At 38.3% G+C, this 15,701-nt stretch overlaps 1 protein-coding gene across 3 annotated transcripts; it reads left to right on the top strand.

The window, feature by feature from the left end:
• The first annotated feature begins 948 nt into the window (after positions 1–948).
• On the top strand, positions 949–14,678 carry LOC127264521 (uncharacterized). 3 transcript variants are annotated; one of them, XM_051294092.1, is made up of 4 exons: positions 949–1,330; positions 1,787–1,896; positions 2,578–2,833; positions 14,075–14,677. In XM_051294092.1, the coding sequence occupies exons 2-3, from the start codon at positions 1,803–1,805 to the stop codon at positions 2,784–2,786; spliced, it is 303 nt and encodes a 100-aa protein (XP_051150049.1). In that variant the 5' UTR covers positions 949–1,330; positions 1,787–1,802; the 3' UTR covers positions 2,787–2,833; positions 14,075–14,677. The 3 variants fall into 3 exon arrangements, 2 of the variants coding, with proteins under 2 accessions (XP_051150049.1, XP_051150048.1); XR_007841737.1 differs by having other exon boundaries at positions 950–1,330; positions 2,578–3,003; positions 14,075–14,678; XM_051294091.1 differs by lacking the exon at positions 14,075–14,677 and having other exon boundaries at positions 950–1,330; positions 2,578–3,079.
• The last annotated feature ends 1,023 nt before the right edge of the window (positions 14,679–15,701 follow it).

Below are 15,701 nucleotides of genomic sequence, written 5' to 3'. Positions count from 1 at the left end.
GTCCTCATTTGTCGACACGTGTCTTACACCGTCTTGCCAAACGCTTCTACCAATTCCAGAACTTAATTGGCCCGTCCGACCATTTCAGAGACTAACTGGTCACTAGACCAAACACTTATTGGTCGCCCCAACCAAGCGACTTGTTGGTTCGACTGCAGACCTTCCGACTTGTTGTTCCATCCGCAAACCTTCCGACCTGAAGATCATCCGACCTGCAGACTTTCCGACCTATGGACCATCCTACCCGCTAACCAAACGACTTGCCCATCCGACCGCGGACCTTCCGATCTGCCTATCCGATCGAGGATCAACCGACCTGCTTATCCGACTGCGGACCAACCGACCGGACCAACCGACCTGCCTATCCGACCGCGGACCTTCCGACCTGCCGATTCGACCGAGGACCAACCGACCGGACCAACCGACCTGGGCAAATTTTTCTCTTTTTCCACCCGACTTTGTGTCTAACTTCCTTTAAGATCCTGTTATCCTTATTTTTATTATTATTATTATTATTTTTTGTGCGTAACAATACTATTGTCTATAGTTTTTTTTTTTTTAATAAAAAAAACAGCCATAAGTATACATTATATTAAAACTTGTGTTAAAAAATTTGAACATATTTTTAACTGATAGGGATCTTAATTTTTTAAGAGTAAAAATCATTTTTGGTACAATCCTCCCGGTTACCTTTAGTCCAAGCCCTGGGACTAAAATTTTATTAGAATTAAAATTGATTAATTATATTTGAATGGAATCAAAATTAATAATTATGATTGAATGATATTAAAAAATAATTTTTTTTTTTTTTTAATTTTTAAAATAGATAAGAAAAACCTGGGCAGGTAAAAAATAGGGTACAGAGGTGGGGATGAAAGAATCGTGTAACAGGCAAGGTAAGGGAGGTTAGGGTTTCCTTATTTCTGGATGGAGGGGCAAAACAGTCAATACGGCACGGCAGTGCAAATTTCTCTTCTCATAAACATCATCGGATCGTATCGATCGGAGACGGCTGTGATAATAAATAATACGGAGTACTACTATATAACAGTCCTAGAATCCTACTATATACTGGATGATACACATTTATCGTAGTAATTCAGTTGTGGTTGTGGCTATAGATTCTGGTCTGATCTCTCTCGCCACTGGCCAGCCACCATTGACGTAGCGTGAGCACCGAGCAGTGTTGCCTCTGTCTGTCTGTCTGATTGTCTTGCTACAGATTCTCCCTCAATCGATCGCAGATTTCCTCCCGTCACTCGCCAGATTTGATTTCGGGAGGAAGAGAGGCCTCTTAATTCATCTTCCACCGAGTTTCTTCTCAATTTCGGTAACTTCAACATTCTCATCATTCCAGAAACATTTTTATACTTGCTTGTTCGATATAACATTTGGAAGGGAGATAGCAATAAGTAAATAAAGAAAAATGATGCTTTGGTAAGTTAGGCTTGCTTTTTAGCTAAACCGGATTGAATTGCAGTCGTTTTAATTCTTGGAAAAATTATTTGTGCCCAAGTATTCAAAATTTCAAACCATGGCTAGCATCAGTCGAACTGCTTATAATAAAGTAAAATGGAAGCTTTTGTTAAGCATTCTTGCTCACATTATTGATAAGATCGAGGCTGATTTCTTGATCCACCCGTGTACATTGGTCATGCTGAATCCACAGCTTAGTTTAGTTGACATGCCTTACTTGACTCTCAATTCATTTAATAACAGTGCTTGCTTAATGCAACTTATTCACGCCTGCTTTTCTTTGTCTCTCTTCTTCTTGACTTTTTCATAGGTCGGAGCAGCTGACTATGGGGGTTGTAAGCAAGTTCTTCATTGCATCCATGCTTATGTGGGCAGCTCCGATTTTGATTATATATGGGTTTAACCATAATCTATTCCCTGGTAAGAATCCCGTCATCTAATGATCATGGCTTCCCTTTCATTTAAACGCTGTTTGTGTTTTAATACAGAAAATGAGTTTACTTCTTTTGTTTTTACCCTATTATATGTTATGTTGTTGGCTATGAAACCTGAATAGTTTGATTTGGAATTGATCTGAAAAAGTTACTACTTGTACACTGCTCAAAACATTCAAATTTCATTGAGGTTTTTCTATTTTTCTGAATCTGATCAATGTAGCATGACTTAATTGAAACTGTCATTTTAAGAGATTGCTACTCCTTTGTGGTAGTCAAGAATATATGTGTAGTTTGAGAGGCTCCTGTAAAATTTCTTGTCATCATACGAGGTGCAGTGAGCCAGTGATGTTCACGTCTAGGTACACACGGTTGGGATCATTTATACTTGCTGCTGCTCTTGTTAGGGCCTGCTCATACGATATCCGGAGTAAATGGATTCTTATGTTATCCCCATTTACAACCCCCAATGAGCCCCTGGTCGGTTTTCTTGGAAATCATAACATCATGCAATGAAGTTGTTGGGTTTTCCAACCAAAGGCGGTTGCCATGGTTGGGAAACACAAATAACTTGCAAGATTTGTAATTGAACAGTCTCTGAGTTGTAATTTGATATGTTGAAGGAGTGCAGTAGCTATTTGAATAATTCATGATGCGCGTGGAACAGGTTCAGCTAACTTGTCTCCCGAGTCCTTGACACTATGGAGTGGGATGGTTGCAGTGGTCTCAGTCAACATCATCATAGCATCCTACATCTACTTGGCAATGAAAGAGCCCTCACAAAAACATGAGCCGGATCCCAAATTCCTGGCAGATGCCAAGGCTAGCATAAACCGATCTGAACCGGGCTCATCAGATCGTGCAAAGCAAGAATAGCTGATGTTGTTATCTAACTTATACTAATTCATTCAGGAACACACGAGGTACGACAAATTAGATTACCAATGTTTTTTTTTTTTGGCAAGTTTTGTTGGGTTGCGCTGTTTGTTTTTGTTGAAGTTGTTGTTTGTGAGTTGTTGCTACTAATAGCTATATGAGCAGCATCAGCATCAGATTGGTTGAGTAAGGTGTCAGGAGGATTGGCTCCACCAAGGTAGCTTTTTTATGTTTTGTATGAAATTAGTGTAATTTGTAAATGGTACTAATAAGAGAGCTCAGCTCCACCATCAGCAGCAGGTGAAACTAGTGGTGGACAAAAATATGGAACTGAACCGCATAATCGAACTTAATCGAACCGAATTTTCGATTAATCGAGCAAATTCGGTTCGAATACAAATACTGTATGTTTAGTATTTGTTTAGTTCGGTTTCGATATATTTTTTTTCAGTTCTATTAACCGAACCGAATATATTTATATATTTATTTTATTATATTTTAAAATTATATTAATAATTATATTCGGTTTCCGTTCAATTTCGGTTTGAATATTTAAAATATTTGTAAATATTTTTTATATAATTAGAATTTTAATTATTTTTTAATATATTTTTTTCTTAATTTCGGTTCGGTTCGAGTTATTTGCAAATATTTTTTGTTAATCGAAATTTTCGCTTCAGATACGGTTTGCGATTTCGGGTATTTGTTCGATTAGTCTATCAAATACATACATATTTGCAAATAACAACCCTCGGTAAAACGTTATGTAGTAGTAGCACACACGATGCTTGTTCACTAAAAAAAAGCTTTCAAATCCAAAATAAATTCGATGTGTCCAAACCGTTGAAACCTTGGTCATCTAAAACCGTAAACTTGGGCACAATCATTCTCTATATTTTCAACCGTTGAGAGGAGAGCCAAGAAGCTTATGTGGTGTGTCTCTGAAGTCTTTTCAATTTTGAAGTTTCAATCTAAAATTTAAAATTCAAAACAAACGAAAATTACAGAGAATTTTTTTTTTTTCTTTTTCATCACCGATCTTGCTCCTAATTGATACTACACATGCTTTGAAGATACGTAGTGGTAGTCTAGCAATGAATGACATGATGATGTGGGGAGTGTAACACCCCGTCTGGCTCAAACCGGAGCGTCATTGCCATGCCACACCGGAATGCTCGTTCATCAACCAACGAGTCCTACGTTGTGGTACTAAGGCTAAAATAATAAATACCAACAACTAATAGAGACTTAGAATTAAAGTGCATCGGCTTATAAATTAAGTAGATAAAGTTCAATTCAAAAGCATAAATTGAAAATAATTCAAAAGACCTTATTCTTTAAACATGATTAATGAATTTCAAAAGCATCGTAGAAGGTAAAGTAGTTCTAATTCCCCCGATGGATCATATGACGTGAATGCATCATTTCGGTATAATAGAAGCATGATCACCTACAAAAATATTATAAGAAGAGAGTCAACACAACGGTTGAGTAAGCACAATTAATCGAAGATAAATTAATACGGTATAGTGTCACGAAATCATTTGAAGAAGATAATTTAATAAGATGACACGTATCACATAAGGGGAACTCACACACACGAGTCTTTTAGCGCCTATCTTATATCTCATTTTTATTCTCAAATAATAGTGATGAGCACATCACGAAGAAAACTCCACTAGGCCTTAATCAGGGCCGACTTGACCCGGTTTTTCAACCTTATTACTTCGTATGACATGTCACATAGTTTCACATAACAACCATAGGGTCACGACCCTCAAGGAAAACTCCACGAGATGTACATAAGGGTTTGAAACTCAAAGTACACGTAAATCAATTTATTATTAGTTTGCGAGAGGCGCCATATGACCCACAACCCTCTAGTCTCCAATAAAACATACCAAGAGGGGATTGTACGCAATCCATCCCTCCATCACGGATGACGGTCTAAAGACCTTTTCATCGTGAATGACGGGCACTTCGGAATCACCCAAAAAGGGAACCCGCCATCTCGATCTCTCGTCCTAACCCATTCGGGATCTAGTTCAAGGTTAGCTAGTTATCCTAAAATACCGGTATATCCTCACGTGTTTGCAAGACACAGAGGTGGAAGACTATGTCTTATCATCCAAACAATCGACAAGTTGATCGGACTCGACGGGTAGTTTCAATTACCAATTTGACCAAATACTCAACATACTCTTAGACAAATTTCAAAAAGAGTGTTTTAAACTCGAAGTATTCCAATTGTCAACATTTAACTATGCAAAAGTAGGATATTAGACCCAACAAGTTCGTTATAATCTCACTTTATTTCGGCAAATAAATATTCGAAAAATATGTCAATTACAATAGGCATGGTCTAACTCTAAAAATCATAATATTTAAATATAATCGTAAATCTCTTTTCCAAAAACCATAACTTGGTTAGGGCAAAACTAGGGTTTCAAACACATTCCATAAATTCTACAATTTTCAATTTAAAATCCAATAATAATCATCACATAAACATTATAATCAACTTTCTAGAATAAATTGACAAATCCTAACACTTTTAGAACAAACCCATTTGACAATAATTTTTAAAAAATATCAATAAGAGGGGTATAGGGATTAGAACATATCAATCTATCTAAGATTAATCTCACTTACTTCAAGAGAAGAGACCAAAAGGAAGAGTTTTGGAGAAGAAGAACTCCAAGGAAGAACAGGGGGCTAGCGGCGGCGCTGGCTGGCGTGCTGGCTGCTGCTTTTTTTTTTTTTTTTTTTTTTATTAGACATAAAATACTTAGGCCTTTATTAATTATTTTACCCTACTTTGGCCCAAACTCAATTTTTACTCCTAATTTAAACCCAATTCTTTAATTTCTTACACTAAAAGCCCAAAATAAAATTTGCCCGACTCCGACAAACTTCCGGCAATTATTTTACGGGGTATTACATCCTTCCCCCCTTAGGACATTTCGTCCTCGAAATCGATCTGCACGCCCGGAGCTACCTCAAACAACTCTGGATACTTTCCTCGCATTTCTTGCTCGGTTTCCCATGTCGCTTCTTCAATCCCATGCCGCAACCACATTACTTTCACCATTCTTATATCACGGTTCCGCGTCGATCTAACTTTGAAGGCCACAATCTGAATAGGTTGCTCCAAGTACACCAAATCTTTCTGAAGATCCAAGACTTCCGGATGAAGTATATGAGATGGGTCAGCCATGTATCTCCTCAATTGAGAGACATGAAAAACATCGTGAACCCTTTAATGTCTCCGGCAAGGCCAATCTGTAGACCACTTCTCCAATCCTTCGATGATCTCGCACGGCCCTACATACCTCGGGCTCAACTTTCCCTTAATACCAAATCTTCTCACATCCTTCGTCGGTGAGACCTTAAGTAATACATGATCACCCACCTTAAAATGCCCATCTCTCCGAGAAAGGTCGGCATAGCTCTTCTGGCGGTCTTGGGCAGCTTTCATCTTAGCCTTGATGTTATGAATCTGATTCATCATCTCCTCAATCATTTCGGGCCCCAATACGACCCTTTCGCTTAGGTCACTCCAACACAACGGCATTTTACACGTCCTCCCATACAAAGCCTCAAAGGGTGCCATCCCAATAGTCGTTTGATGGCTATTATTGTAGGAGAACTCCACCAGAGCCAACTGATCCTCCCATCGACCTTGAGAATCCAATGCACAAGCTTGCAATATATCTTCCAAAATCTGAATTGTGCGCTCAGTCTGCCCATTAGTCATCGGATGAAAGGCCGTACTCATCCTTAACCGAGTACCGAACTCTTTCTGAAGCTTTTGCCAAAAATGCGACTGGAACCGGGGGTTGCGGTCTGAGACAATCACCTCCGGAACTCCATACCTGTTCACCACGTGCTGGATATACAACCTTGCCAACTTCTGCATGCTCCAAGTCATGTTTATCGGGATAAAAACTACTGCCTTAGTCAATTGATCAACAACTACCCAAATGGCATCCGCGCCCGATCTAGACTTTGGTAATCCGGTCACAAAATCCATAGCAATCGAGTCCCACTTCCATTCCGGAACTTCCAACGGTCTCAACAAACCCATAGGTCTCTTATGCTCCGCCTTGACCTTTTGACAATTCAAACACTTGGCAACATACTCTGCAATGTCTCTTTTCATACCGCGCCACCAAAAATGTCCTTTCAAATCTTTATACATCTTATCGCAACCAGGATGCACTGAATATGGAGAACTATGAGCTTTTTTAAGTATCATTTCCTTAATATCCAACCGATCATTTGGTATACACCATATGTCTCGAAATCTTAGACTTTCATCCCGACCAACATGGAATTCGCTTATTTCACCTTGTTGCACCTTTATTGCTAAGTTGAGTCAATTGTCGTCATCAACCTGAGCTTCCCGAATCTCCCTCAAAATCTCGGGCTCAATCGACAAGGCACCCATATATCCTTCAATCACCTTAGGCCCACTACCTCAATTTGTAGATTCTCGAACTCATGACACAACTCTACGGGTAATGTCATCGAACATACGTAATGACTTGACTTCCGACTCAAAGCATCAGCAACCACATTCGCCTTGCCTTCTTGATATAAAATATCCAAGTCACGGTCCTTTACTAATTCTAACCACCTCCGTTGTCTTAGATTCAACTCTCTTTGAGTGAATATGTATTTCAAACTCTTATGATCGGTGTAAATCTTGCAATGAACTCCGTAAAGGTAATGTCTCCATATCTTGAGAGCAAACACAACAACCGCCATTTCCAAGTCGTGAGTCGGATAGTTCTCTTCATGCGATTTGAGTTGCCTCGAAGCATATGCTATCACCCTTCGATCTTGCATCAACACACACCCCAATTATCGTCTTGACGCGTCACAATACACATCGAACTCCTGGCCATCTATCGGCAATGCCAATACTGGTGCAACCATCAACCTCCGTTTCAACTCTTGAAAAGCTTGTTCACATGATTCATTCCACACTACTTTGACATTTTTCTTCAACAACAATGTCAATGGCCTTGCCAATCGTGCAAAGTCTTGCACAAACCTCCGATAATACCCGGCCAACCCCTAAATGCTCCTAATCTCTGTCTGCGTCTTTGGTCGGGGCCAATTTTTAATAGCGCTCACTTTTGATGGGTCGACCAAAACACCATCCCTCGAAATAACATGCCCCAAAAATGCTACTTCGTTCAACCAAAATTCACACTTAGACAATTTAACATACAAGTGATACTCTCTCAATACTTGTAGCACTAATCTGAGGTGATTCGCATGATCTCCTCGCTTGATGAATACACCAATATATCATCAATGAAGACCACAACAAACTTATCCAAATATGGTCTAAAGACTCTATTCATCAAGTCCATGAAGGCAGCCGGAGCATTCGTCAACCCAAATGACATCACCGTAAACTCAGAGTGCCTATAACGAGTTCGAAACACTGTCTTCGAAATATCGCCGTCTGAAATCCGAAGCTGATGATATCCCGGCCTCAAATCTATCTTTGAGAATACGCTTGCTCCCTTCAGTTTATCAAAGAGGTCGTCAATCCTTGGGAGATGATACTTATTCTTAACGGTAACTTGATTCAATCCTCGATAATCAATGCACAACCGAAGACTACCATCCTTCTTCTTAACAAATAGAACGGGCGCTCCCCAAGGAGAATTACTCGGCCGGATATACCCTTTATCCAACAACTCTTGAAGCTGCTCATTCAATTGGGCCAACTCCTTAGGTGCCATACGGTAGGGAGCCTTAGACACCGGTTCTGCTCCTAGAATTATATCAATTGTGAAATCTATTTCACGGTGAGGCGGCATACCCGGTATCTCATCAGGAAATACATCCGCAAACTCTTTTACCACCGGCATGTTCAAAAGCTGACTCTCATCTCCCAAGACATCATGCATTTCACATAGGAACAACGGGTGACCTTTACGAGTTAACTCATGCAGAGAGATAGCAGACATTATCTTAATCGATGGGCGATAAGGAATCTCCTCATACACAACTTCTCCACCGCAAGGGCTCCGAAGAAAGATCTTTCTCCCACCACAATCTATTCGGGCCTGATATGTAGCCAACCAATCCATACCCAAAATGATATCGAACCCGCCAATTTAAGCTTCAAAAGATTAGTAGGGAATTCTATGCCTCCGATCATTACAGAAACTCCTACGAAAAGACAATTACAAGGCACTAACTCTCCTGAAGGTAGCCTAATCTCCACCGAAACCTCTACTCGAGAGTCTAATTCTAACCTCTTAGCACATCTACTTAATATGAAAGAAAGGGATGCACCAGAATCAAAGAGAATAACCACAGGTAAAAAATTCACCAAGAACGTACCGGTCAAGACGTCTGCCTGGTTCTCCATAGCTTGCCCTCTCGTCATGACATTGATGTGACCTTTCTGGCCACTCCTTCCCCCTCCTCTCGCACGCTGAGGTGCCAATGGCGGCGTACGACCTTGCTGCTGTGGAACCGAGGCCCTCTCAAACGTATTTGGAGCTCCAACTAACTTGGGACAAAACCTCTTGACATGTCCCGGCTCATGGCAGTAATAGCAAGTGATGGGCTGGCCATCACAACGAACTCCAGGATGAGATTTTTCACATCGGCTACAAACAGTCAGACCTCCACGATTGTCACTCGAACTCCCCTGAGTGAATTTAGGGCGAGATGCATAGGGCATACCCGAAAACCTCTCCGATTGATCATTTCACTTATAGTTCTTCAAACTCTCGCTCACCTTCCTTTTTCCTCTGTCTGCCCTGCGAACTCTATCCTTCCGCTCATCATACGCTATTCGATTTGCCCGATAGATGTTAGCGGCTTTCTCGTATGCCTCTTGAAGGGTCGACACACTAAAGCCGGCTAAAAACCACTGAAGGTCTCTATTCAGCCCACCAACAAATCTCGTCAGTTTGCACCGATCATTCGCTGCCAAATCCGGAGTGTAGGCAGCTAATTCATTAAAACGTGTGAAGTATTCTTCCACCGTCATATTACCCTGCACCAAGGCACTAAACTCATCCTCTTTTGCACTAAACTCATAAAAGCGCGCCCTTATTATTGTCTTGAATGCCCCCCACGGTAATCCAACTGAATTGCCCCCAGAAGCCTTCTCATTATTCCACCACTTATTGGCTAGTTCTTCTAAATAATATGCCGCTATCATTGTCTTCTCTCCTTCTGGGTATCTCACCACCTCAAATATAGTTTCCAAATGATCCAACCATTCTCCCAAAATAGTCAGGTCCGATTGACCAGTGAAAGTCGGAGGACTATGACGTAACACTGCATCCATAGCACTCCGGGGCTGCTGAGTGAACTGTCCCATAAACTGACGAAAGATCTCCAATGTTGGGTCTGATAGTCGAACGGGACTCTGAACTGGAGGCTCAGGGTTTTGGGATTGCCTACTCTCAACCTCTTAATTGGAATCAGGTGTCACAGGTGGCTGACGAGCACGCCTAGGGGGCATCTTGCTAATTGAGACTAGACCTAATAAGCTCCAATTAGTCTGATAGCATGAACAATGCACATAAACACATGGAATAAACATAAAATGCAATGCATGCCATGAATGCACCCAAACCCGACTAAGCCCACGATCTAATTGATTTTAGAAATTTTGAAATCTTCAAGTTTTATTAACCAAGAAGCATGAGTCTTTAACCTAGGCTCTGATACCAACTGTAACACCTCGGCCGGCTCAAACCGGAGTGTCACCGCCACGCCACACCGGAAGGCTCGTTTATCAACCAACGACTCCTACGTTGTGGCGCTAAGGCTAAAATAGTAAATACCACATATCAATTAAGTAAATAAAGTTCAATTCAAAAGCATAAATTGGAAATAATTCAAAAGGCATTATTCTTTAAACATGATTAATGAATTTCAAAAGCATCGTAGAATGTAAAGTAGTTCTAATTCCCCCAATGGATCATATGACGTGAATGCATCACTTAGGTATAACGGAAGCATGATCACCTACAAAAATATTGTAAGAAGAGGGTCAACACAACGGTTGAGTAAGCACAATTAATCAAAGATAAATTAATACAGTATAATGCCACAAAATTATTTGAAGAAGATAATTGAATAAAATGAAACGTATCACATAAGGGGAACTCACACACATGAGTCTTTTAGTGCTTCCCTTATATCTCCTTTTCATTTTCAAATAATAGTGATGAGCACATCACGAAGAAAACTCCACTAGGCCTTAATCAGCGCCGGCTCGACCCGGTTTTCCAACCTTATTACTTCGTATGACACATCATGTAATTTCACATAACAAACATAGGGTCACAACCCTCAAAGGAAACTCCACAATGTGTACATAAGGGTTCGAAACCCAAAGTACACGTAAATCAATTTATTATTAGTTTGCGAGGGGCGCCATACGGTTCACAACCCTCTAGTCTCCAATATAACATACCAAGAGGGGATTGTACGCAATCCATCCCTCCATCACGGATGACGGTCTAAAGACCTTTTCATCGTGAATGACGGGCACCTCGGAATCACCCAAAAAGGGAACCTGCCATCTCGATCCCTCGTCCTAGCCCATTCGGGATCTAGTTCAAGGTTAGCTAGTTATCCGAAAATATCTGTATACCTTTATGTGTTTGCAAGACATAGATGTGGAAGGTTATGCCTTATCATCCAAACAATCGACGAGTTGATCAGACTCGACTGGTAATTTCACTTACCAATTTGACCAAATACTCAACATACTCTTAGGCAAATTTCAAAAAAAGTGTTTTAAACTCGAAGTATTCCAATTGTCAATATTTAACCATGCAAAAGTTGGATATTAGACCCAACAAGTTCGTTATAATCTCACTTTATTTCGCCAAATAAACATTCAAAAAAATGTCAATTACAAAAGGCATGGTCTAACTCCAAAAATCATAATATTTAAATATAATCGTAAATCTTTTTCGAAAAACCATAACTAGGTTAGGGCAAAACTAGGGTTTCAAACTCATTTCATAAATTCTACGATTTTCAATGTAAAATCCAATAATAATCTTCACATAAGCATTATAATCAACTTTCTAAAAAAAATTGGCAAAACCTAACACTTTTAGGGCAAACCCATTTGACAATAATTTTAAAAAAAATATCAATAGGAAGGGTCTAGGGATTAGAACATATCAATCTATCTAGAATTAATCCCACTTACTCAAGAGAAGAGACCAAAAGGAAGAGTTTGGAGAAGAAGAACTCCAAGGAAGAACAGGGGGCTGGCGGCGGCGCTGGCTGGCGTTCTGCTGCTGCTTCCTTTTTTTTTTTCTTTTTCTTTTTTTTTTTTTTATTAAACATAAAATACTTAGGTCTTTATTAATTATTTTACCCTACTTTGGCCCAAACTCAATTTTTACTCCCAATTTAAACCTAATTCTTAATTTTTTACACTAAAAGCCCAAAATAAATTAGGCCCAAAATAAAATTTGCCTGACTCCGAAAGACTTCCGGCGATTATTTTACGGGGTATTACAGGGAGTGAATTTGTGACCGTGAGGTTATTGATTCAAATTCCGATATCTCCAAGTTACATATGGTTCGTCTAGTGTGACTTGCCTTGTCGAACCTAGTTTGACTTGTCTTGTCGAACCTAGTTTGCAGGGTATTAGGTTCAGCCGATGAATTATTCATTGTGCACTTTCGGGTAGCGATTGCGGGTTCTTACATTATCAAAAGAAAAACGTAGAGATGAAAAATAATAAACAAACAGTTCATGAACAAAGCTCGGTTCAGCTCGTTTGTATTCGTTATTAGCTCGTTCGCTAAGTTAAACGAGCCGAGCTCAAACAAAAAAAATAGCTCATTTTTGTTAATAAACGAACACGAGCCATGTTCGCGAAGGTTCGATAGTGTTTGTATATATTTGTTTAGAGGGGTAAATTTGTCATTCAGATTATGAGGTTTCATTATAGGATTATTTTGTCATTAACTTCCTAAAATTTTTCAAGGAGGTAATTTTGTCAGTTTCATAAATTTTATAGCACAGTTTGTAATCTCTATTATTTCTCTATGTGTTTTATATTCTTTCTTTTATCTTTCTAAGATCATCTTCAATCCATCTCGCAAAAAAGGATGGGTTCTCCGATCAACCATGCATGGGGTTGTCACCTCTGATAAGAGGGTGAGGCAAAATCGCTGCGAGATGGTGATTTGTTTTTTTAATTTTAATTTAAAACTTAATTAAAAATTGTTTTAAAATTTTATTTTTGTTTATCTATTTTATTTTTTGTGATTTTTATTTTATTATTTATAAAGTAAATTACTTTTTTATATTTATATTCTAATTTTATAATTAATATTATTTTTATATTGTATTTATTATATTTAATCAAATAATATTATATATTTTTATTCTATCTTGCATAAATATTATTTAATAATATTAAAATTTTAATTTATTTAATTTAAAAATATTTATTATTTTTTAAGATCAAATAATAATAAAAATAATTTAATTTATTAATATAATATTTAAAATATATTTAAAATTAATTATATAAAAATAATAAAATATTTGATGTTATTTGTAAAGAAAAAAAATTATAAAAAATATATATATAATAAAATATAGAGAGAATATTATTTAACCTTACAAAAATAGAGTGTATGATTGAAAATGAATTATATAGTCTGCACAAACAAATAAAGAGTATGATTTGAGATGACTTACACAAATAGAAGTATGGTTGGAGATGGCTTACTATATCACCTCCTGCAAAAATAGAAGTATTGGTTGGAGATGGTCCTGCAAAAATAGAAGTATTGGTTATTTTATGAGATTCAACTCATTTTATACTTTTCTAAGTTTATGTTTTTTTATATTATTGTAGATTCTTAATGTGTATATAATATTATGCAAATATATATATTTTTTAATTTTTTTATAATATATTTATGTGTATTTTTTTTAATACAATCAAATTTTTATTTATGCAATTTTAGAAAATTTGATTGAGCTATTTTTTTATTCAATCCGTATAGATTGACTTTTTTTGATTTTGCAAAACAAACTAATTTGAATGTATTTGTATAGATTTACATTTTGATTTTGCAAAATGATAACTCCAAATATGAGCATATTCTCTATTTAACAAAATTATGTATTACTTGAATTTCGGTATGAAAATCATCACAATATCTTATTTATGGCATACTTTATTGATCTGTTCCGTTTGGCATGGCCCAGAATTAGTTTGTTGAGATTATTAACTTTTTTGCTTTTTAAGCAGTGAATTTGGTCTAGAAAAGCTAAGGCATGAGAAGTAATCGACGGCCCTGTCCGCTCAAGAAGCGACACCTTCATCACTCATGCCAGTGACTTAGACACCTACCGCAGCGAAGCGACGACAACTCACTCCAGATAATGCCTAAGTGTCCACCCCGCAACGGAACAACCATTCCACTACCAGCCAGCAAAGATAGCTCCGCTTAGTTGCGCTGATGCGCTCTAGCCATCTGGGCAAGTAAGGAAGATCTGCGGCCCTACAAGCCAAAGCAAGCAAAGCGAGCACCTTGGGAGTTATGGTCAGCGCAACCGTTTCAACAGAATAACTGCCGCCAACTACCCAACTGCTCAGCGGTTGAAACCAATTCTCAACTGCTTGCAACTACTATTTCAATTAGTTATAAATATGGCCTGATGTCTATTGTAAAAACATACTTCGAGATGAGTATACACTCATATCTTCTTGCGCAAATTTTGTAGCTGTCTTTCTGCCTTCCAAGAGCTCCTAACCTTGCAAGGGAGTTCTAAGCAGGAATGGCTAGGGGAGTTGAAACTTTTCTCCTCCTTTGGCCGCTACTTTACTGTTTTTTAGTTCTAATTTACAGCTTTGATTTACAGCTTTTATAGTAATAGAACTTCACTGTTTTTGATAGTAAGTAATGAAATATCAGCTGTTCTTCATCATCACCCCTCTCCCGTTTTCACATTCATATAAATCTGAGTTATAAAGAATCTCGAATCGCTGAGAAAGAATAGAGAAGAATCGACTATCTAAGCTTTGTTTTGCGTCATAAACAGATTCAAGGTAGTTCAATGTAGTCAAGTACGTGGGAGCCTTGTCGACCTGCTTAATTACTGATCTGAATTTGATTTTGATTAAAAAGAGGTAACAAAAGGGTAAAGCCACTAATGAGACGAAAATCAGAATGATTAATGGGGCATAGACGGTGGTCTGTTGGGTCGCAGAAATTCCTAGTGACAGTAGGGTTTCTTTCTTATAATGTTCTAATTCTGGGCGTCATTGAAGTCTTGTTGTAACTCCCTTAACGTCAAGTATCGACGATTTAAGTTCTGTATGATTCCGTTTATATGATTACATTACTTCCCCCTGTCGTCTTTGAATTATACATATATTCTTCGACTAAACACCATCCCCACTCGCTCATTACATCAGGATAATCTAGCCATTAAGGAACGCACAACCCAAATACAACGCCCCTTTTATCACCCTCCACCGCTCAAAATATATATAAATATATAACACACCCCTTCGCTCCCGTTCCCTTCCGATCACCCACCGCTTGCATTACCTTCGCTCACCATCGCATCGCTCACCTCCGCTCACCTTTACCGCTTTCCTTAATTTTTGTTATTTCTAGTTCTGAACTTGGACTCACTCCCGAGCGGGTCCCTCTATCGTTTTCTCATTGTTTTTCATTGGATTAACTCTTGATTTAATTTCGCGACTTAAAATCTCTGTGTTCGACCTGGAAACTCACCAGCTAAATAATATAAATAATTATGACCAACGATTCAGGGTCTACAACTACATATTTTTCTTTATATCTGATCGCTCACAATAGTCCACTACACCTTATTTTCGACTAAAAATTCCCTGTACTTGAATATAC

Source organism: Andrographis paniculata, unplaced genomic scaffold (assembly GCF_009805555.1).
Source record: "Andrographis paniculata isolate CXL003 unplaced genomic scaffold, ASM980555v1 Contig70END, whole genome shotgun sequence".
NCBI lineage: Eukaryota > Viridiplantae > Streptophyta > Magnoliopsida > Lamiales > Acanthaceae > Andrographis > Andrographis paniculata.
Note: the sequence above shows the minus strand (reverse complement) of the source record. Positions and strands in the feature narration are given on the sequence as shown.

Coding starts and splice junctions, on each gene's coding strand:
- LOC127264521 (XM_051294092.1), top strand. CDS start 1,803: ATGGGGGTTGTAAGCAAGTTCTTCATTGCATCCATGCTTATGTGGGCA. Junction 1,897..2,577: donor TAACCATAATCTATTCCCTG/GTAAGAATCCCG, acceptor CGCGTGGAACAG/GTTCAGCTAACTTGTCTCCC.